The sequence below is a fragment of the Pseudorasbora parva genome, chromosome 19 (genome assembly GCF_024679245.1).
Source record: "Pseudorasbora parva isolate DD20220531a chromosome 19, ASM2467924v1, whole genome shotgun sequence".
Taxonomy (NCBI): domain Eukaryota; kingdom Metazoa; phylum Chordata; class Actinopteri; order Cypriniformes; family Gobionidae; genus Pseudorasbora; species Pseudorasbora parva.
Genome location: NC_090190.1, coordinates 18,101,451 through 18,121,951, shown reverse-complemented (window position 1 = coordinate 18,121,951; position 20,501 = coordinate 18,101,451). Strand labels below are relative to the sequence as shown.

Genomic DNA, 20,501 nt, shown 5'->3' with positions numbered 1-20,501 from the left:
TAAATTAGCTTAAATAAACTTGCAAAAGTTCAGAGAAAAACCATATATGTTAAATTAGGTACAAAAATAAATTAGATCAAATAAATGTTAAATTAACATATAATAAAAATTAAAACAATAAAGTAAAATAAATAAATTAAAATAAATGAATATTTTTTTATTAATCTATGAAATTAATGATTAATATAAATAAATAAATAAATAAAAATTGACTTAAATACACAAAATATAGCTACAATTTATGCAATTAACAGTACATTCTTAAAAAATATATAATAAAGTAACTTAATAGAAACTAATGTTAGATATATAATAATATTTTTAGTGTATTAATCGGGTGTTTATATAAAAATATATATTCCCATGTTGCTGAAGGCTTCATTTATGACGGTCAGGCCACACTCTGTAATTAATTCAAAGTTCACATTTTGTCCAACATTCAATTCAACAATATACAGTTTAACTTTCTGCAGCTCTGGGCAGCCAATCTGGTATGTGAGAAAACCCGAGGCAAAGAAATGCAAAGAAAAGTATTTCCATCATCATTCACTTGCACTTTGTTTGACTTATGTCGTGCTGCTTTGGCTGTGTCTCCTTTAAAGTGAGATTCTGATCTCTTGTTCTGGCATTGCAGCAAGCAAGAGCAATGTGTCTGCTTTTTTGAAAACTATGACACTTCCCACTTTTGTATCTGTAGCAGCCGTGTGATTTGATGACCATAATTTAGTTGGCTAGAAAAAAAGAGCTATAGAAAGTATTTTGCTAAATATGTGTAGTGTACCATATTACATATTGTCGCTCTCCGATTAGCCCACAGGGTCCTAGAGCTCACAGAGACTGAGTTACACACTTTCAAAAATTATTATTTTTTTTTTTTTTAAATCAAAAAGTGCCTAATTTTTGTGGGGGTTATAACAGTTTAGACAACATATACTTACATGTTTATCACTTTTAGCAGTGTTTCATGTAACTTTTAAGGGTTTCCTGTAAAATGACACCACAATTTTGAACCTAGACCACTGTATGTGAGTATGGGAGGCTTTTCAATATGGGTAGGCCAAATCCAGGTGGAAATGGCACTGGAGTAATTTAGTGTAAATACTTTGTGTAAAACAAATGCCAAAGTATGCATATCTCCAGAAAGTATAGACTCTAAGCTTTCAAATGGTACCACATATGACATCAAAGCTCCTCCACAGACATTTAAAATATAAAGTATATACATGACGATGTCATTCCCGACCGTGTACAGGGTCCACATAACAGATTTTCAATAAAGTATCCAAGTCTCCTAGTCAACGACTTTTATAAAAAAAAAAGAAAAAAAAAAGTATTATTTACAATCCCCTGGTGTTAAAAATAGTTCAGATACAATCAAATATTAAAAACATCTACCCATTTCATGGAGGGAGAAAAAAAAAATCATACATTATATAACTAAACAACTTAATTTGGTGAAACTGTGCACTTGAATTGGTCGTTGAGTCATACAGCCTGTGCAGTGCGGTGAATTACTATTGCGCTTTATTAGTCATTTAAATAACGGGTTATTAATAACATTATTTATATATCATTTAACATTGCACCACCCAAATATGTATTTATTTCCTTCTAATTCTCGTTGTCATTGCAGGCTGGTTTAGCCTATATTCACCGAAAAGTGATATTTGTAGCCTGCTTAAAATAGCACAAGACAAAAATATGGAGTCTCGCACATGACTTAATACAAGGGGGGCGGCCAATTTACTACTTCGTTCCCTCGTCCACACAATTTACTAATTTGTTCCCTCGATTTATCGTGGGCATGATTATTTTTTTTTTTTGCCACATCAAAACAGTAAAATGGGCATGGGTAAATTTTACTCCCTGGCGGTTTAGGCTACAGCGACCCCTGCGGTTCTAGGGTTAGTTCATCCAAAAATGAAAATTAGCCCGTGATTTGTTTGAGAAATATAGTGTTTATCATTATAAAATACACGACGAAATTCATCCTCCCCTCCTTCATTAGTAAAATCATAAATGGTCTTTATTAATTTGGATTTCTTCACCACTCTACTACTAACCGGTTTGATGACGTGGTTGTATATGCGGAAAAAGGGCCAAACTAATTAAATAAAATTGGCCACAAATAATTCCGCTTTATTATAACAATAATAGTAATAACTGTTCAGAAAGAACACATTTCTTATGTATTAAATAAAAAAGGACGAAATTAAGTTCAGATGTTAAGCTCCGATGTGCGCTTCATGATTTATTCGAATTTTAGTTGCTACAGCGACCGCGTGTTATGAATTCTTCTGAATGCATAAACAAACCCGACCCGATCGATCGCTGTCTGTCTGTTGTTGAGAGGCGAGGCGAATCCAGACTGAGACTTTTGCTGATTTTTCTGTGCGAATCTTGCGAAGCTGTTCGGAGGATTGCTAAGAAAACACTTTCATTCTAGAAGACCGGATCGAGGATCTATCCTTTACATTGCTTTTTGTTGTTGTTTTTGTATATTTTCATATTATTATTTCTGCAGGGCACTTTTATTTTATTGTTCTTTTCTTGTTTTAGAGGGAGTTTGGGAGTTTTATTTAACTTTATTTTGTTTGATTTATTTTCTTTCTTTTTCTTTCCGAGGAGATCGTTGTCTTCTCTCTTTTTTTCTGTATTGTATTTTGTATTGTATTTTATTGCAGATTGGAGGAGGATGTCGATGCCTCACATGGGTGAAAAAGGAGGTGAGTACTTGATTTTTCATTTGGCTATGGTATGATGTTGTCCAATGATTGACTTAATTAATGTGAAGAAACTTGTGCCAGGTAACCCATTTTATCCCCTAATTTTCCAAGCTAAGTGGTCACATGTTGATTTCTTTTTATATGAAATCAACTTTACAATTTGATAAGGTCTACAGTACAAATTAGTAATTGACCACTGACACTGGTTATTGATTATTATGAAAACGTTACTAACTAAGTTATGTGATGTCTGCAATATTCCAGCCTCGGGCCGCTCCAGATCCAGTAGAGCTACTTTCCCTCAGGAGGTTTGGAGACCCGGTTCTGGTGACCTTGCTCAGGATGCGCCGCAGGACCCGACCCACACACAGAAGATTCCTGGATGTTTAACACCTCTGTCTTGCGAGTTTTCTGTTTCTGTGTCCACAGGTCAGGCTGACAGGAAGTTGGAGTGGCAGAGCGGCAGCCGGCAGAGCCCAGACGATGGACGTCCATCCTCTTCATTCGAACGCTCTCACAGAGGTCAGAATAGGCTTTCGTTAAAGAAGTTGATACATGATTTGGCTTTTGAAAATAGAAAGTTGAAAAAAAGTAACAATTGGATGTGAACGCAGACATTATTAATGTTTATTTTCAAAATCTCTTCCACAGATGCTTCACCTTCACCATCTTTGTCCCTCCCCGAGGACGAAATAGAGAGGCGGTTAAACGATCTAGAGAGGAAGTTGGACGATCTAGAGAGGCAGTTGTTAAGCCCTAGCAGTGGTGATAGCTGGGATAGCCAAAGCGAACAGGGCAGTTTCAGCGACGACTGTTTGTCCAGGTCCGACAGCCTCGAAGGGTGGCTCTGCCCTCCGCTGCCAGGTCAAGTTCCTGTTGAGCCAACAGAGACTTCAAATGGCCGAACCGCTCAGGGTGCCACGGAGGCTTCTCCTGCGAACAAGAGCTCAACAGGTGAGATTGACATAAGGCTGGCCAGTGTAAAGTGTACAGATAGAGATTTTTAGCTGAGAAGTTAGCTGAGATTTGAACGTTAATGGCACATTTAGATATAATGTTTTCTTAACTTAATGGGAACATAGCAACATTCTCAATAAGCCATGAACTACTAATTGCTTTTGAATTGTCAAAGGCAGATAGCTTAGAAATAGCTCCATTGTATTGGATTTGTAACATTACAGATAAGAATTCAACAGTGAATTGTAAGTTATGTCATTATAGCTTTCCTCAATTCTACATCAGAGATGTCTCTAATAGTGTTTTCAATTGTTTTCTTCATTTCAGAAACACCCACAGGATCTAGGAAGAGGAATGTGATTCATTCTTTCCTCGAGAGGCTCTGGAAGGCTATGAAGAGTCCTTTCTGCTGCTGTTGCCTCAGCGCTGTGGATGTCGTGGAGCCTTTTGTCCCTCCACCAGATCTGGAGCCAGAACCTGATCCTAAGCCGTCCTCACCTGCGCCCGTTCACTCCGTCGTCGAGCCAAATAATGGTACATTGCCGGTCGTTATTTCTCAACATTATTCTAAACAATATTGTCGTCTTGTTTTCCTCGAAAATATCTAATGGCTTGTTTTCAGAGAATATTAATCTTACTTTCTCAACACAACTAGCACTGATATTTAAAAAAAAATAAAAATAAAACAATGGATCTAGCAAGCTCATATTTGTCTGCTTGTTTTTCAGAGTCCCTTGAGTCGCTATATAATGTGGGAAAGATGATTGGATCCGGAATGTTTGGCTGTGTGTACGAGGGAACACGCAAATTTGATGGCAAAAGGGTACATCTTACCGAATTGTACAAACATTTTGCCAATGCATGCATCAAAACATATGTAAAACAACTCACAGATGGTCAGCTGCTTGAATACTGTTACTGTTATTGAGACCGTTTTTGTTTTGTTTTGTTTTTTGCTTTTGCAGGTCGCCATCAAGCGGATGACCAAATTTGACAATTTTCTTTATCTTGATATTGTAAGTTGGCCCAATATGATACCTGAGTATGTATTTAGTTGTTTAAGTGCAGATTACTGTAGTTAATACAACCAATAGGAAGCATTAGGTGTAAATGTGATTTGACAAATTAGCCACCAAATAACTTTGAGCTGAAAAAGCTAACTTCTGTCTACTACTTTTCTCTAGCCTGGGCATCCCGAACCTCTCGTTACAGAAGTGGCGCTGCTGCTAATGATGAGGCGGGAACCCATCAGCCCCTACGTCATACAACTATACGAGTGGTTTGAACACCCTCGAAAATTCACCCTCGTTTTGGAGAACCCCGAACCCTGCGAGAGCTTGAAGGACGCCCTCACTCGTCATCCTGGACTGTGTGAAACAGTAGCACGGGTCTTCATGCAACAGGCCGTGCTGGCGGTACAACACTGCATCGAGCATGGTGTTTTTCACAACGATATTAATGCACAGAATATCCTGTTGAAGAAAAACACCTTCGAGCTCAAGCTGATAGACTTTGGCTGCGGTCAGCTATTTAGCAGTGATGGCTACGAGAGCAGCGCATACCTTGGTGAGCATTTTGGGAGTCTGGAAACCGGAATGTAGTGATTTACTAATTATTCTGATGCTTTAAAAGGGAAACTCAACAATGCGCAAATGTCAGGATTACAGGACCACTGCCCACCTGAAGTCTTCACAGAACCCAGATTCCACGCCGTACCAGCAAATGTCTGGGCTCTGGGAGTGCTGCTGTATGAGATGGTGAACGCACGTCGTCCTTTTCGCAATAGAATGGAGACCATACAAGCGAAACTTCGATTTCAGAATGGCAACTTATCCCTAGGTGAGTGAATGAAATTGATAACATTTATAAACACGCACATAAAGCAAAAGCTCTGTACAGAAACAGTTAAAGGTAAAGTACGTACGTACGTTTTTTAAAACACATATCAACGTACAGCGAGAGTTTGCGGCGTGGCTACTGTAGCAGGCGGAGCCACGGGAAAATAAATTGATTTTTGTTTGCAGAAGTGAAAGCCAAAATTAGCTCCATTTATACCTTCAAAGAATAAACGGGTCATGAAGACGTCAAAAGTGAACAGAGCATTGTGATGCTAAACACGTTACAAAGCATGCTTCGATTCCATACATCATCATTATGCACACATTATATTAATCATGTTTTACATGGTCATGACTAACCAGCTTTCTCCTTATTCAAATTTGTACAGGATGCATGGATCTGATTGGGCAATGCTTAGCTGGGGATCCGACTAAACGGCCGACGCTAGAGCAGATGTTACAACATAAATGGATTAGAAATGACGACTCGACTGTAGCTTGGAGTAGTTCAGGAGATTCACTCGATCAGTGATTTCAGGTGTGAGGAAGTGTAACAGACAGAGTAGAATTATTGCCATTTGTCTTAAATTCTGGATTATTTGTAGGGAGGTTTTCAAATTTGTGTTCATTGTAAAGTTCTTGCTATAGTCGAGCAACGTCACCTTCACATTTATATAGCGCTTTATACGATACAGATTGTTTCAAAGTGGCTTCACTGTAATAAACAGGAAAATAACAGAACCTGTGATTCAGTTGTGTTGTAAATCAGCTCTAAAAAAAACATTCATGAGTTGACTTGCTCATATGATCTTTGCATTGTATAGGAAATAACATACTTGCTGTCCTTGGTGGAGGGCTTGAGCTCGAGACTCGACCCGAAGCCTGAAGTCCAACCCCAACCTGAGAGGGAACTCGAGCCGCCACAGCAGAGATCTCGGAGCCGGCCCACGTCTGAGCAAGAAGATCATGACTGAAGACATGTCATCAAGTCATCACAGACACATTTACTCAAAAGGGGACATATTACCCCAGTAGTGGAAAAACTGCACTGGCTTCCCGTTAAATTTCCGATTTATTATAAGGTGTCGCTCTGTGTCTATAAAGCTTCCCATGGTATATGAATATTACGAAATTAAATTTAAATGAATTCTAGTAGACCTCAAAGATCATTACATTTCTTCCTACTTGCAATTCCTAAAACCCGCCTGAAAACTGAATGGGATCGGGCATTTTCTGTGTCTGGTCCGAGACTGTGGAAAACCCTTCCATCTGACATCAGAGCCGTACCCTCATATGGCACGTTTACATCTCGATTGAATACATACTTGTTCTCTAAGGCTTTTAACTGTTGATTCCTTTTCTGTTATTACTGATGGTTGTTTTATTTTGTCTGTTTAACATTTTTGACATTTTTTATTGTTATTGTACAGCCCTTTGGGCTACTCTGTAGTGGTGGGGGCTTTATAAATAAACCACACTTATATAGTGCTTTGTATATGAACAATCCATATATGTGACCCCTGTAAATAAATGCCTTTAATGAATGAAAAAGAAATGTTGTCTTTGTTTTTCTTTTTGTCTTTGGCTAACCTTTGAAGAGAAAAGGCAAATGACTATTTTGTGCTTCCCAAAATAAAACTGTTTAAAATCTCTGTTTGCAAACTTCTCTGCATTGTAGAGCCCGTCTAAAACATAACCCTACAATAAATGAGACTAGAGCCTGTGGACAATAAAATTACAAATAATATCATTTCATGCATGACACACCCAGGGGATATTTAGGTTAAATAAGCTATTCTTATATTATTAGAAAGATTTAGGTCCATCTCAAAGTTTATAGCAAATCAAAAGGTCCGTCATGATGCAGGTTGAGGTCGTTATAATTTACCCACAGATGTTTTACAAATGTACATAACAGATTTTCAATAAAGTATCCAAGTCTCCTAGTCAACGACTTTTATAAAAAATAAAAAAAAGTATTATTTACAATCCCCTGGTGTTAAAAATAGTTCAGATACAATCAAATATTAAAAACATCTACCCATTTCATGGAGAGAAAAAAAAATCAAATCATACACTATATATATATATATAAAAATAAAAATAAACTTAATTTGGTGAAACTGTGCACTTGAATTGGTCGTTGAGTCATACAGCCTGTGCAGTGCGGTGAATTACTATTGCGCTTTATTAGTCATTTAAATAACGGGTTATTAATAACATTATTTATATATCATTTAACACTGCACCACCCAAATATGTATTTATTTCCTTCTAATTCTCGTTGTCATTGCAGGCTGGTTTAGCCTATATTCACCGAAAAGTGATATTTGTAGCCTGCTTAAAATAGCACAAGACAAAAATATGGAGTCCCGCACATGACTTAATACAAGGGGGGCGGCCAATTTACTACTTCGTTCCCTCGTCCACACAATTTATTAATTTGTTCCCTCGATTTATCGTGCGCATGATTTTTATTTTTTTTATTTTGCCACATCAAAACGGTAAAAGTGCATGGGTAAATTTTACCCCCTGGTGGTTTTAGGTAGGCTACAACGACCCCTGCGGTTCTAGGGTTAGTTCATCCAAAAATGAAAATTAGCCCGTGATTTGTTTGAGAAATATAGTGTTTATCATTATAAAATACACGACGAAATTCATCCTCCACTCCTTCATTAGTAAAATCATAAATGGTCTTTATTAATTTGGATTTCTTCACCACTCTACTACTAACCGGTTTGATGACGTGGTTGTATATGCGGAAAACAGCAAAAAAATAAAAATAAAATTGGGCACAAATACTTCCGGTTTATTATAACAATAATAGGAATAACTGTTCAGAAAGAACACATTTCTTATGTATTAAATAAAAAAAGGACGAAATTAAGTTCAGATGTGAAGCTCCGATATGCGCTTCATGATTTATTCGAATTTTAGTTGCTACAGCGACCGCGTGTTATGAATTCTTCTGAATGCATAAACAAACCCGACCCGATCGATCGCTGTCTGTCTGTCTGTTGTTGAGAGGCGAGGCGAATCCAGACTGAGACTTTTGCTGATTTTTCTGTGCGAATCTTGCGAAGCTGTTCGGAGGATTGCTAAGAAAACACTTTCATTCTAGAAGACCGGATCGAGGATCTATCCTTTACATTGCTTTTTGTTGTTGTTTTTGTATATTTTCATATTATTATTTCTGCAGGGCACTTTTATTTCATTGTTCTTTTCTTGTTTTAGAGGGAGTTTGGGAGTTTTATTTAACTTTATTTTTTATTACTATTATTTTTTTTCTTCTTTTCTTTCCGAGGAGATCGTTGTCTTCTCTCTTTTTTTCTGTATTGTATTTTGTATTGTATTTTATTGCAGATTGGAGGAGGATGTCGATGCCTCACATGGGTGAAAAAGGAGGTGAGTACTTGATTTTTCATTTGGCTATGGTATGATGTTGTCCAATGATTGACTTAATTAATGTGAAGAAACTTGTGCCAGGTAACCCATTTTATCCCCTAATTTTCCAAGCTAAGTGGTCACATGTTGATTTCTTTTTATATGAAATCAACTTTACAATTTGATAAGGTCTACAGTACAAATTAGTAATTGACCACTGACACTGGTTATTGATTATTATGAAAACGTTACTAACTAAGTTATGTGATGTCTGCAATATTCCAGCCTCGGGCCGCTCCAGATCCAGTAGAGCTACTTTCCCTCAGGAGGTTTGGAGACCCGGTTCTGGTGACCTTGCTCAGGATGCGCCGCAGGACCCGACCCACACACAGAAGATTCCTGGATGTTTAACACCTCTGTCTTGCGAGTTTTCTGTTTCTGTGTCCACAGGTCAGGCTGACAGGAAGTTGGAGTGGCAGAGCGGCAGCCGGCAGAGCCCAGACGATGGACGTCCATCCTCTTCATTCGAACGCTCTCACAGAGGTCAGAATAGGCTTTCGTTAAAGAAGTTGATACATGATTTGGCTTTTGAAAATAGAAAGTTGAAAAAAAGTAACAATTGGATGTGAACGCAGACATTATTAATGTTTATTTTCAAAATCTCTTCCACAGATGCTTCACCTTCACCATCTTTGTCCCTCCCCGAGGACGAAATAGAGAGGCGGTTAAACGATCTAGAGAGGAAGTTGGACGATCTAGAGAGGCAGTTGTTAAGCCCTAGCAGTGGTGATAGCTGGGATAGCCAAAGCGAACAGGGCAGTTTCAGCGACGACTGTTTGTCCAGGTCCGACAGCCTCGAAGGGTGGCTCTGCCCTCCGCTGCCAGGTCAAGTTCCTGTTGAGCCAACAGAGACTTCAAATGGCCGAACCGCTCAGGGTGCCACGGAGGCTTCTCCTGCGAACAAGAGCTCAACAGGTGAGATTGACATAAGGCTGGCCAGTGTAAAGTGTACAGATAGAGATTTTTAGCTGAGAAGTTAGCTGAGATTTGAACGTTAATGGCACATTTAGATATAATGTTTTCTTAACTTAATGGGAACATAGCAACATTCTCAATAAGCCATGAACTACTAATTGCTTTTGAATTGTCAAAGGCAGATAGCTTAGAAATAGCTCCATTGTATTGGATTTGTAACATTACAGATAAGAATTCAACAGTGAATTGTAAGTTATGTCATTATAGCTTTCCTCAATTCTACATCAGAGATGTCTCTAATAGTGTTTTCAATTGTTTTCTTCATTTCAGAAACACCCACAGGATCTAGGAAGAGGAATGTGATTCATTCTTTCCTCGAGAGGCTCTGGAAGGCTATGAAGAGTCCTTTCTGCTGCTGTTGCCTCAGCGCTGTGGATGTCGTGGAGCCTTTTGTCCCTCCACCAGATCTGGAGCCAGAACCTGATCCTAAGCCGTCCTCACCTGCGCCCGTTCACTCCGTCGTCGAGCCAAATAATGGTACATTGCCGGTCGTTATTTCTCAACATTATTCTAAACAATATTGTCGTCTTGTTTTCCTCGAAAATATCTAATGGCTTGTTTTCAGAGAATATTAATCTTACTTTCTCAACACAACTAGCACTGATATTTAAAAAAAAATAAAAATAAAACAATGGATCTAGCAAGCTCATATTTGTCTGCTTGTTTTTCAGAGTCCCTTGAGTCGCTATATAATGTGGGAAAGATGATTGGATCCGGAATGTTTGGCTGTGTGTACGAGGGAACACGCAAATTTGATGGCAAAAGGGTACATCTTACCGAATTGTACAAACATTTTGCCAATGCATGCATCAAAACATATGTAAAACAACTCACAGATGGTCAGCTGCTTGAATACTGTTACTGTTATTGAGACCGTTTTTGTTTTGTTTTGTTTTTTGCTTTTGCAGGTCGCCATCAAGCGGATGACCAAATTTGACAATTTTCTTTATCTTGATATTGTAAGTTGGCCCAATATGATACCTGAGTATGTATTTAGTTGTTTAAGTGCAGATTACTGTAGTTAATACAACCAATAGGAAGCATTAGGTGTAAATGTGATTTGACAAATTAGCCACCAAATAACTTTGAGCTGAAAAAGCTAACTTCTGTCTACTACTTTTCTCTAGCCTGGGCATCCCGAACCTCTCGTTACAGAAGTGGCGCTGCTGCTAATGATGAGGCGGGAACCCATCAGCCCCTACGTCATACAACTATACGAGTGGTTTGAACACCCTCGAAAATTCACCCTCGTTTTGGAGAACCCCGAACCCTGCGAGAGCTTGAAGGACGCCCTCACTCGTCATCCTGGACTGTGTGAAACAGTAGCACGGGTCTTCATGCAACAGGCCGTGCTGGCGGTACAACACTGCATCGAGCATGGTGTTTTTCACAACGATATTAATGCACAGAATATCCTGTTGAAGAAAAACACCTTCGAGCTCAAGCTGATAGACTTTGGCTGCGGTCAGCTATTTAGCAGTGATGGCTACGAGAGCAGCGCATACCTTGGTGAGCATTTTGGGAGTCTGGAAACCGGAATGTAGTGATTTACTAATTATTCTGATGCTTTAAAAGGGAAACTCAACAATGCGCAAATGTCAGGATTACAGGACCACTGCCCACCTGAAGTCTTCACAGAACCCAGATTCCACGCCGTACCAGCAAATGTCTGGGCTCTGGGAGTGCTGCTGTATGAGATGGTGAACGCACGTCGTCCTTTTCGCAATAGAATGGAGACCATACAAGCGAAACTTCGATTTCAGAATGGCAACTTATCCCTAGGTGAGTGAATGAAATTGATAACATTTATAAACACGCACATAAAGCAAAAGCTCTGTACAGAAACAGTTAAAGGTAAAGTACGTACGTACGTTTTTTAAAACACATATCAACGTACAGCGAGAGTTTGCGGCGTGGCTACTGTAGCAGGCGGAGCCACGGGAAAATAAATTGATTTTTGTTTGCAGAAGTGAAAGCCAAAATTAGCTCCATTTATACCTTCAAAGAATAAACGGGTCATGAAGACGTCAAAAGTGAACAGAGCATTGTGATGCTAAACACGTTACAAAGCATGCTTCCATTCCATACATCATCATTATGCACACATTATATTAATCATGTTTTACATGGTCATGACTAACCAGCTTTCTCCTTATTCAAATTTGTACAGGATGCATGGATCTGATTGGGCAATGCTTAACTGGGGATCCGACTAAACGGCCGACGCTAGAGCAGATGTTACAACATAAATGGATTAGAAATGACGACTCGACTGTAGCTTGGAGTAGTTCAGGAGATTCACTCGATCAGTGATTTCAGGTGTGAGGAAGTGTAACAGACAGAGTAGAATTATTGCCATTTGTCTTAAATTCTGGATTATTTGTAGGGAGGTTTTCAAATTTGTGTTCATTGTAAAGTTCTTGCTATAGTCGAGCAACGTCACCTTCACATTTATATAGCGCTTTATACGATACAGATTGTTTCAAAGTGGCTTCACTGTAATAAACAGGAAAATAACAGAACCTGTGATTCAGTTGTGTTGTAAATCAGCTCTAAAAAAACATTCATGAGTTGACTTGCTCATATGATCTTTGCATTGTATAGGAAATAACATACTTGCTGTCCTTGGTGGAGGGCTTGAGCTCGAGACTCGACCCGAAGCCTGAAGTCCAACCCCAACCTGAGAGGGAACTCGAGCCGCCACAGCAGAGATCTCGGAGCCGGCCCACGTCTGAGCAAGAAGATCATGACTGAAGACATGTCATCAAGTCATCACAGACACATTTACTCAAAAGGGGACATATTACCCCAGTAGTGGAAAAACTGCACTGGCTTCCCGTTAAATTTCCGATTTATTATAAGGTGTCGCTCTGTGTCTATAAAGCTTCCCATGGTATATGAATATTACGAAATTAAATTTAAATGAATTCTAGTAGACCTCAAAGATCATTACATTTCTTCCTACTTGCAATTCCTAAAACCCGCCTGAAAACTGAATGGGATCGGGCATTTTCTGTGTCTGGTCCGAGACTGTGGAAAACCCTTCCATCTGACATCAGAGCCGTACCCTCATATGGCACGTTTACATCTCGATTGAATACATACTTGTTCTCTAAGGCTTTTAACTGTTGATTCCTTTTCTGTTATTACTGATGGTTGTTTTATTTTGTCTGTTTAACATTTTTGACATTTTTTATTGTTATTGTACAGCCCTTTGGGCTACTCTGTAGTGGTGGGGGCTTTATAAATAAACCACACTTATATAGTGCTTTGTATATGAACAATCCATATATGTGACCCCTGTAAATAAATGCCTTTAATGAATGAAAAAGAAATGTTGTCTTTGTTTTTCTTTTTGTCTTTGGCTAACCTTTGAAGAGAAAAGGCAAATGACTATTTTGTGCTTCCCAAAATAAAACTGTTTAAAATCTCTGTTTGCAAACTTCTCTGCATTGTAGAGCCCGTCTAAAACATAACCCTACAATAAATGAGACTAGAGCCTGTGGACAATAAAATTACAAATAATATCATTTCATGCATGACACACCCAGGGGATATTTAGGTTAAATAAGCTATTCTTATATTATTAGAAAGATTTAGGTCCATCTCAAAGTTTATAGCAAATCAAAAGGTCCGTCATGATGCAGGTTGAGGTCGTTATAATTTACCCACAGATGTTTTTCAAATGTACATAACAGATTTTCAATAAAGTATCCAAGTCTCCTAGTCAACGACTTTTATAAAAAATAAAAAATAAAGTATTATTTACAATCCCCTGGTGTTAAAAATAGTTCAGATACAATCAAATATTAAAAACATCTACCCATTTCATGGAGAAAAAAAAAAATCAAATCATACACTATATATATATACAAATAAAAATAAACTTAATTTGGTGAAACTGTGCACTTGAATTTGTCGTTGAGTCATACAGCCTGTGCAGTGCGGTGAATTACTATTGCGCTTTATTAGTCATTTAAATAACGGGTTATTAATAACATTATTTATATATCATTTAACATTGCACCACCCAAATATGTATTTATTTCCTTCTAATTCTCGTTGTCATTGCAGGCTGGTTTAGCCTATATTCACCGAAAAGTGATATTTGTAGCCTGCTTAAAATAGCACAAGACAAAAATATGGAGTCCCGCACATGACTTAATACAAGGGGGGCGGCCAATTTACTACTTCGTTCCCTCGTCCACACAATTTATTAATTTGTTCCCTCGATTTATCGTGCGCATGATTTTTTTATTTTTTATTTTGCCACATCAAAACGGTAAAGGTGCATGGGTAAATTTTACCCCCTGGCGGTTTTAGGTAGGCTACAACGACCCCTGCGGTTCTAGGGTTAGTTCATCCAAAAATGAAAATTAGCCCGTGATTTGTTTGAGAAATATAGTGTTTATCATTATAAAATACACGACGAAATTCATCCTCCCCTCCTTCATTAGTAAAATCATAAATGGTCTTTATTAATTTGGATTTCTTCACCACTCTACTACTAACCGGTTTGATGACGTGGTTGTATATGCGGAAAACAGCAAAAAAAATAAAAATAAAATTGGGCACAAATAATTCCGGTTTATTATAACAATAATAGGAATAACTGTTCAGAAAGAACACATTTCTTATGTATTAAATAAAAAAAGGACGAAATTAAGTTCAGATGTTAAGCTCCGATGTGCGCTTCATGATTTATTCGAATTTTAGTTGCTACAGCGACGCGTGTTATGAATTCTTCTGAATGCATAAACAAACCCGACCCGATCGATCGCTGTCTGTCTGTTGTTGAGAGGCGAGGCGAATCCAGACTGAGACTTTTGCTGATTTTTCTGTGCGAATCTTGCGAAGCTGTTCGGAGGATTGCTAAGAAAACACTTTCATTCTAGAAGACCGGATCGAGGATCTATCCTTTACATTGCTTTTTGTTGTTGTTTTTGTATATTTTCATATTATTATTTCTGCAGGGCACTTTTATTTCATTGTTCTTTTCTTGTTTTAGAGGGAGTTTGGGAGTTTTATTTAACTTTATTTTTTATTATTATTATTTTTTTTCTTTTCTTTCCGAGGAGATCGTTGTCTTCTCTCTTTTTTTCTGTATTGTATTTTGTATTGTATTTTATTGCAGATTGGAGGAGGATGTCGATGCCTCACATGGGTGAAAAAGGAGGTGAGTACTTTATTTTTCATTTGGCTATGGTATGATGTTGTCCAATGATTGACTTAATTAATGTGAAGAAACTTGTGCCAGGTAACCCATTTTATCCCCTAATTTTCCAAGCTAAGTGGTCACATGTTGATTTCTTTTTATATGAAATCAACTTTACAATTTGATAAGGTCTACAGTACAAATTAGTAATTGACCACTGACACTGGTTATTGATTATTATGAAAACGTTACTAACTAAGTTATGTGATGTCTGCAATATTCCAGCCTCGGGCCGCTCCAGATCCAGTAGAGCTACTTTCCCTCAGGAGGTTTGGAGACCCGGTTCTGGTGACCTTGCTCAGGATGCGCCGCAGGACCCGACCCACACACAGAAGATTCCTGGAAGTTTAACACCTATGTCTTGCGAGTTTTCTGTTTCTGTGTCCACAGGTCAGGCTGACAGGAAGTTGGAGTGGCAGAGCGGCAGCCGGCAGAGCCCAGACGATGGACGTCCATCCTCTTCATTCGAACGCTCTCACAGAGGTCAGAATAGGCTTTCGTTAAAGAAGTTGATACATGATTTGGCTTTTGAAAATAGAAAGTTAAAAAAAAGTAACAATTGGATGTGAACACAGACATTATTAATGTTTATTTTCAAAATCTCTTCCACAGATGCTTCACCTTCACCATCTTTGTCCCTCCCCGAGGACGAAATAGAGAGGCGGTTAAACGATCTAGAGAGGAAGTTGGACGATCTAGAGAGGCAGTTGTTAAGCCCTAGCAGTGGTGATAGCTGGGATAGCCAAAGCGAACAGGGCAGTTTCAGCGACGACTGTTTGTCCAGGTCCGACAGCCTCGAAGGGTGGCTCTGCCCTCCGCTGCCAGGTCAAGTTCCTGTTGAGCCAACAGAGACTTCAAATGGCCGAACCGCTCAGGGTGCCACGGAGGCTTCTCCTGCGAACAAGAGCTCAACAGGTGAGTTTGACATAAGGCTGGCCAGTGTAAAGTGTACAGATAGAGATTTTGCTATTTCATGCGTAAGATTGCTCGTTAATGTCAGGTCACATGTACTGTTGCTAACCAAAGTTAGCTGAGATTTGAACGTTAATGGCACATTTAGATATAATGTTTTCTTAACTTAATGGGAACATAGCAACATTCTCAATAAGCCATGAACTAACTGCTTTTGAATTGTCAAAGGCAGACAGCTTAGAAATAGCTCCATTGTATTGGATTTGTAACATTACAGATAAGATTTCAACGGTGAATTGTAAGTTATGTCATTATAGCTTTCCTCAATTCTACATCAGAGATGTCTCTAATAGTGTTTTCAATTGTTTTCTTCATTTCAGAAACACCCACAGGATCTAGGAAGAGGAATGTGATTCATTCTTTCCTCGAGAGGCTCTGGAAGGCTATGAAGAGTCCTTTCTGCTGCTGTTGCCTCAGCGCTGTGGATGTCGTGGAGCCTTTTGTCCCTCCACCAGATCTGGAGCCAGAACCTGATCCTAAGCCGTCCTCACCTGCGCCCGTTCACTCCGTCGTCGAGCCAAATAATGGTACATTGCCAGTCGTTATTTCTCAACATTATTCTAAACAATATTGTCGTCTTGTTTTCCTCGAAAATATCTAATGGCTTGTTTTCAGAGAATATTAATCTTACTTTCTCAACACAACTAGCACTGATATTTAAAAAAATAAATAAATAAAACAATGGATCTAGCAAGCTCATATTTGTCTGCTTGTTTTTCAGAGTCCCTTGAGTCGCTATATAATGTGGGAAAGATGATTGGATCCGGAATGTTTGGCTGTGTGTACGAGGGAACACGCAAATTTGATGGCAAAAGGGTACATCTTACCGAATTGTACAAACATTTTGCCAATGCATGCATCAAAACATATGTAAAACAACTCACAGATGGTCAGCTGCTTGAATACTGTTACTGTTATTGAGACCGTTTTTTTTTTTTTTTTTTTTTTTGCTTTTGCAGGTCGCCATCAAGCGGATGACCAAATTTGACAATTTTCTTTATCTTGATATTGTAAGTTGGCCAAATATGATACCTGAGTATGTATTTAGTTGTTTAAGTGCAGATTACTGTAGTTAATACAACCAATAGGAAGCATTAGGTGTAAATGTGATTTGACAAATTAGCCACCAAATAACTTTGAGCTGAAAAAGCTAACTTCTGTCTACTACTTTTCTCTAGCCTGGGCATCCCGAACCTCTCGTTACAGAAGTGGCGCTGCTGCTAATGATGAGGCGGGAACCCATCAGCCCCTACGTCATACAACTATACGAGTGGTTTGAACACCCTCGAAAATTCACCCTCGTTTTGGAGAACCCCGAACCCTGCGAGAGCTTGAAGGACGCCCTCACTCGTCATCCTGGACTGTGTGAAACAGTAGCACGGGTCTTCATGCAACAGGCCGTGCTGGCGGTACAACACTGCATCGAGCATGGTGTTTTTCACAACGATATTAATGCACAGAATATCCTGTTGAAGAAAAACACCTTTGAGCTCAAGCTGATAGACTTTGGCTGCGGTCAGCTATTTAGCAGTGATGGCTACGAGAGCAGCGCATACCTTGGTGAGCATTTTGGGAGTCTGGAAACCGGAATGTAGTGATTTACTAATTATTCTGATGCTTTAAAAGGGAAACTCAACAATGCGCAAATGTCAGGATTACAGGACCACTGCCCACCTGAAGTCTTCACAGAACCCAGATTCCACGCCGTACCAGCAAATGTCTGGGCTCTGGGAGTGCTGCTGTATGAGATGGTGAACGCACGTCGTCCTTTTCGCAATAGAATGGAGACCATACAAGCGAAACTTCGATTTCAGAATGGCAACTTATCCCTAGGTGAGTGAATGAAATTGATAACATTTATAAACACGCACATAAAGCAAAAGCTCTGTACAGAAACAGTTAAAGGTAAAGTACGTACGTACGTTTTTTAAAACACATATCAACGTACAGCGAGAGTTTGCGGCGTGGCTACTGTAGCAGGCGGAGCCACGGGAAAATAAATTGATTTTTGTTTGCAGAAGTGAAAGCCAAAATTAGCTCCATTTATACCTTCAAAGAATAAACGGGTCATGAAGACGTCAAAAGTGAACAGAGCATTGTGATGCTAAACACGTTACAAAGCATGCTTCCATTCCATACATCATCATTATGCACACATTATATTAATCATGTTTTACATGGTCATGACTAACCAGCTTTCTCCTTATTCAAATTTGTACAGGATGCATGGATCTGATTGGGCAATGCTTAACTGGGGATCCGACTAAACGGCCGACGCTAGAGCAGATGTTACAACATAAATGGATTAGAAATGACGACTCGACTGTAGCTTGGAGTAGTTCAGGAGATTCACTCGATCAGTGATTTCAGGTGTGAGGAAGTGTAACAGACAGAGTAGAATTATTGCCATTTGTCTTAAATTCTGGATTATTTGTAGGGAGGTTTTCAAATTTGTGTTCATTGTAAAGTTCTTGCTATAGTCGAGCAACGTCACCTTCACATTTATATAGCGCTTTATACGATACAGATTGTTTCAAAGTGGCTTCACTGTAATAAACAGGAAAATAACAGAACCTGTGATTCAGTTGTGTTGTAAATCAGCTCTAAAAAAACATTCATGAGTTGACTTGCTCATATGATCTTTGTATTGTATAGGAAATAACATACTTGCTGTCCTTGGTGGAGGGCTTGAGCTCGAGACTCGACCCGAAGCCTGAAGTCCAACCCCAACCTGAGAGGGAACTCGAGCCGCCACAGCAGAGATCTCGGAGCCGGCCCACGTCTGAGCAAGAAGATCATGACTGAAGACATGTCATCAAGTCATCACAGACACATTTACTCAAAAGGGGACATATTACCCCAGTAGTGGAAAAACTGCACTGGCTTCCCGTTAAATTTCCGATTTATTATAAGGTGTCGCTCTGTGTCTATAAAGCTTCCCATGGTATATGAATATTACGAAATTAAATTTAAATGAATTCTAGTAGACCTCAAAGATCATTAAAGCTGCGAGCAGCGATGACGGGCCCAAGCCGGGGGCACCGCCACCCCGGTGGCATCAGCTTAACTGTGCACAGCAGGCAATAGGCATTTAATATGGGGAAAAATAAATAAAGGGACTATGTCAAAGTCATTTGAATTCACCCCATTAACTGCAGCAACTGGTGCTGCTATGACCAGGAACCACAACACTCACATCTATGAGATCAATTACATTTTATTCATTAATTTTATGTCAGATGATGTCAAATGTCAATTTCAAAATGAGTGCAGAATACTGTCCAAATGCTGAAGTTGTTTTATCCTTACACTTCTCTTAAAAATAAATTAAGCCAAATCACAGAGACCGCAACAATGATTTTAATATCAGTGTCAGGTAAGAGTAATATGCGTGCATAAAATTTATAGAACTTTATAAACAGGAGAATATTTGAAAATTGCTCTAATACGCCACATGTATCACAGCAGCTGGTGCCACTATGACCACAAGCCACACCTATTATGAAATTTAAATATAGATTTTTTTTTAATGCATTAGGATATAATGGGTCACTCTCAATTATGTGCAAATGCATCTTTTGCAGCTCAAAATTTTGTAAATTCAGAGGGCCAGTGTTTAATTAAGATATAGTATTTTCTTTGTTGTTTTTACATATTTTTCACACTAAAGTGATAGTTATTTGTGATAGCCTCTGATATGAAGGTTTAAATTATGACAATCAAGAGACAAGGTGGCACACACAAAGAGTGAGAGAGATCCCCTCCACACACACACACACACACACACACACACACACACACTCACACAATCAAAATGAAGCTGGCACCATCCCCCTACAAACAGACACACACACACACACTGAGAGAGAGAGAGAGAGAGAGAGAGAGAGAGAGAGAGAGAGAGAGAGAGATTAAACATGATTTTCAACAAAACAAAAATAGTAAAATCTAAACGGTGGGGAAAAGTTTCAAGCCACACTCATGATGTAATTTAAATATAGATGAATTCTAATGTAATGGGATATAAGTCATTTTCAAATATGTGCAAAGTTATCTTTTGCAGCGCAACATTTTGTATTTATTACAGTATTTAATTCAAGGTATTTGTAGAGTTTTTTTTTTTTTTAAACTAATTTTTTTTACATTTGTATTAGCCTATGATATGTTAGGGTTCAATTATTACCATCGAGAGAAAGTGACACACACACACACACACACACACACACACACACACACACACACACACACACATATCTGGTTCACTATCTTTTTGGGGACTCACCATAGACGTAATGGTTTTTATGCTGTACAAACCATATATTCTGTCCCCCTACACTGCTCCTACCCCTAAACAGTAGTAATGCTGAAGTATGC

The 20,501-nt window shown here is 38.8% G+C and overlaps 3 protein-coding genes across 7 annotated transcripts; all 3 read left to right on the top strand.

Moving 5' to 3' along the window:
- Positions 1-2,287: 2,287 nt before the first annotated feature.
- Positions 2,288-6,483, top strand: LOC137047701 (serine/threonine-protein kinase pim-3-like). 2 transcript variants are annotated; one of them, XM_067425531.1, is made up of 10 exons: positions 2,288-2,726; positions 2,991-3,248; positions 3,378-3,680; positions 4,011-4,217; positions 4,412-4,506; positions 4,649-4,699; positions 4,868-5,249; positions 5,343-5,522; positions 5,911-6,059; positions 6,346-6,483. In XM_067425531.1, exons 1-9 carry the CDS (start codon positions 2,696-2,698, stop codon positions 6,051-6,053), a joined length of 1,650 nt encoding a protein of 549 aa, XP_067281632.1. In that variant the 5' UTR covers positions 2,288-2,695; the 3' UTR covers positions 6,054-6,059; positions 6,346-6,483. The 2 variants fall into 2 exon arrangements, with proteins under 2 accessions (XP_067281632.1, XP_067281633.1); XM_067425532.1 differs by lacking the exon at positions 5,911-6,059 and having other exon boundaries at positions 2,289-2,726; positions 6,346-6,482.
- A 1,452-nt stretch (positions 6,484-7,935) lies between these two features.
- LOC137047978 (serine/threonine-protein kinase pim-3-like) lies at positions 7,936-12,682 on the top strand. 2 transcript variants are annotated; one of them, XM_067425918.1, is made up of 10 exons: positions 7,936-8,926; positions 9,191-9,448; positions 9,578-9,880; positions 10,211-10,417; positions 10,612-10,706; positions 10,849-10,899; positions 11,068-11,449; positions 11,543-11,722; positions 12,111-12,259; positions 12,545-12,682. In XM_067425918.1, exons 1-9 carry the CDS (start codon positions 8,896-8,898, stop codon positions 12,251-12,253), a joined length of 1,650 nt encoding a protein of 549 aa, XP_067282019.1. In that variant the 5' UTR covers positions 7,936-8,895; the 3' UTR covers positions 12,254-12,259; positions 12,545-12,682. The 2 variants fall into 2 exon arrangements, with proteins under 2 accessions (XP_067282019.1, XP_067282020.1); XM_067425919.1 differs by lacking the exon at positions 12,111-12,259 and having other exon boundaries at positions 7,952-8,926; positions 12,545-12,681.
- Positions 12,683-14,954: 2,272 nt separating this feature from the next.
- Positions 14,955-18,920, top strand: LOC137047977 (serine/threonine-protein kinase pim-3-like). 3 transcript variants are annotated; one of them, XM_067425916.1, is made up of 10 exons: positions 14,955-15,116; positions 15,381-15,638; positions 15,768-16,070; positions 16,448-16,654; positions 16,849-16,943; positions 17,087-17,137; positions 17,306-17,687; positions 17,781-17,960; positions 18,349-18,497; positions 18,783-18,920. In XM_067425916.1, exons 1-9 carry the CDS (start codon positions 15,086-15,088, stop codon positions 18,489-18,491), a joined length of 1,650 nt encoding a protein of 549 aa, XP_067282017.1. In that variant the 5' UTR covers positions 14,955-15,085; the 3' UTR covers positions 18,492-18,497; positions 18,783-18,920. The 3 variants fall into 3 exon arrangements, with proteins under 3 accessions (XP_067282017.1, XP_067282016.1, XP_067282018.1); XM_067425915.1 differs by lacking the exon at positions 14,955-15,116 and having other exon boundaries at positions 15,136-15,638; XM_067425917.1 differs by lacking the exons at positions 14,955-15,116; positions 18,349-18,497 and having other exon boundaries at positions 15,137-15,638; positions 18,783-18,919.
- The last annotated feature ends 1,581 nt before the right edge of the window (positions 18,921-20,501 follow it).

What these genes read in the sequence shown, in the direction of transcription:
- LOC137047701 (XM_067425531.1), top strand. Translation starts at nt 2,696, where the DNA reads ATGTCGATGCCTCACATGGGTGAAAAAGGAG. An exon ending in GCAAATTTGATGGCAAAAGG is followed by an intron (nt 4,507 to 4,648) that starts GTACATCTTACC and finishes TTGCTTTTGCAG; the next exon opens with GTCGCCATCAAGCGGATGAC. An exon ending in CGAGAGCAGCGCATACCTTG is followed by an intron (nt 5,250 to 5,342) that starts GTGAGCATTTTG and finishes CGCAAATGTCAG; the next exon opens with GATTACAGGACCACTGCCCA.
- LOC137047978 (XM_067425918.1), top strand. Translation starts at nt 8,896, where the DNA reads ATGTCGATGCCTCACATGGGTGAAAAAGGAG. An exon ending in TGCGAACAAGAGCTCAACAG is followed by an intron (nt 9,881 to 10,210) that starts GTGAGATTGACA and finishes TCTTCATTTCAG; the next exon opens with AAACACCCACAGGATCTAGG. An exon ending in CGTCGTCGAGCCAAATAATG is followed by an intron (nt 10,418 to 10,611) that starts GTACATTGCCGG and finishes CTTGTTTTTCAG; the next exon opens with AGTCCCTTGAGTCGCTATAT.
- LOC137047977 (XM_067425915.1), top strand. Translation starts at nt 15,335, where the DNA reads ATGAAAACGTTACTAACTAAGTTATGTGATGTCTGCAATATTCCAGCC. An exon ending in ATTCGAACGCTCTCACAGAG is followed by an intron (nt 15,639 to 15,767) that starts GTCAGAATAGGC and finishes TCTCTTCCACAG; the next exon opens with ATGCTTCACCTTCACCATCT. An exon ending in CGAGAGCAGCGCATACCTTG is followed by an intron (nt 17,688 to 17,780) that starts GTGAGCATTTTG and finishes CGCAAATGTCAG; the next exon opens with GATTACAGGACCACTGCCCA.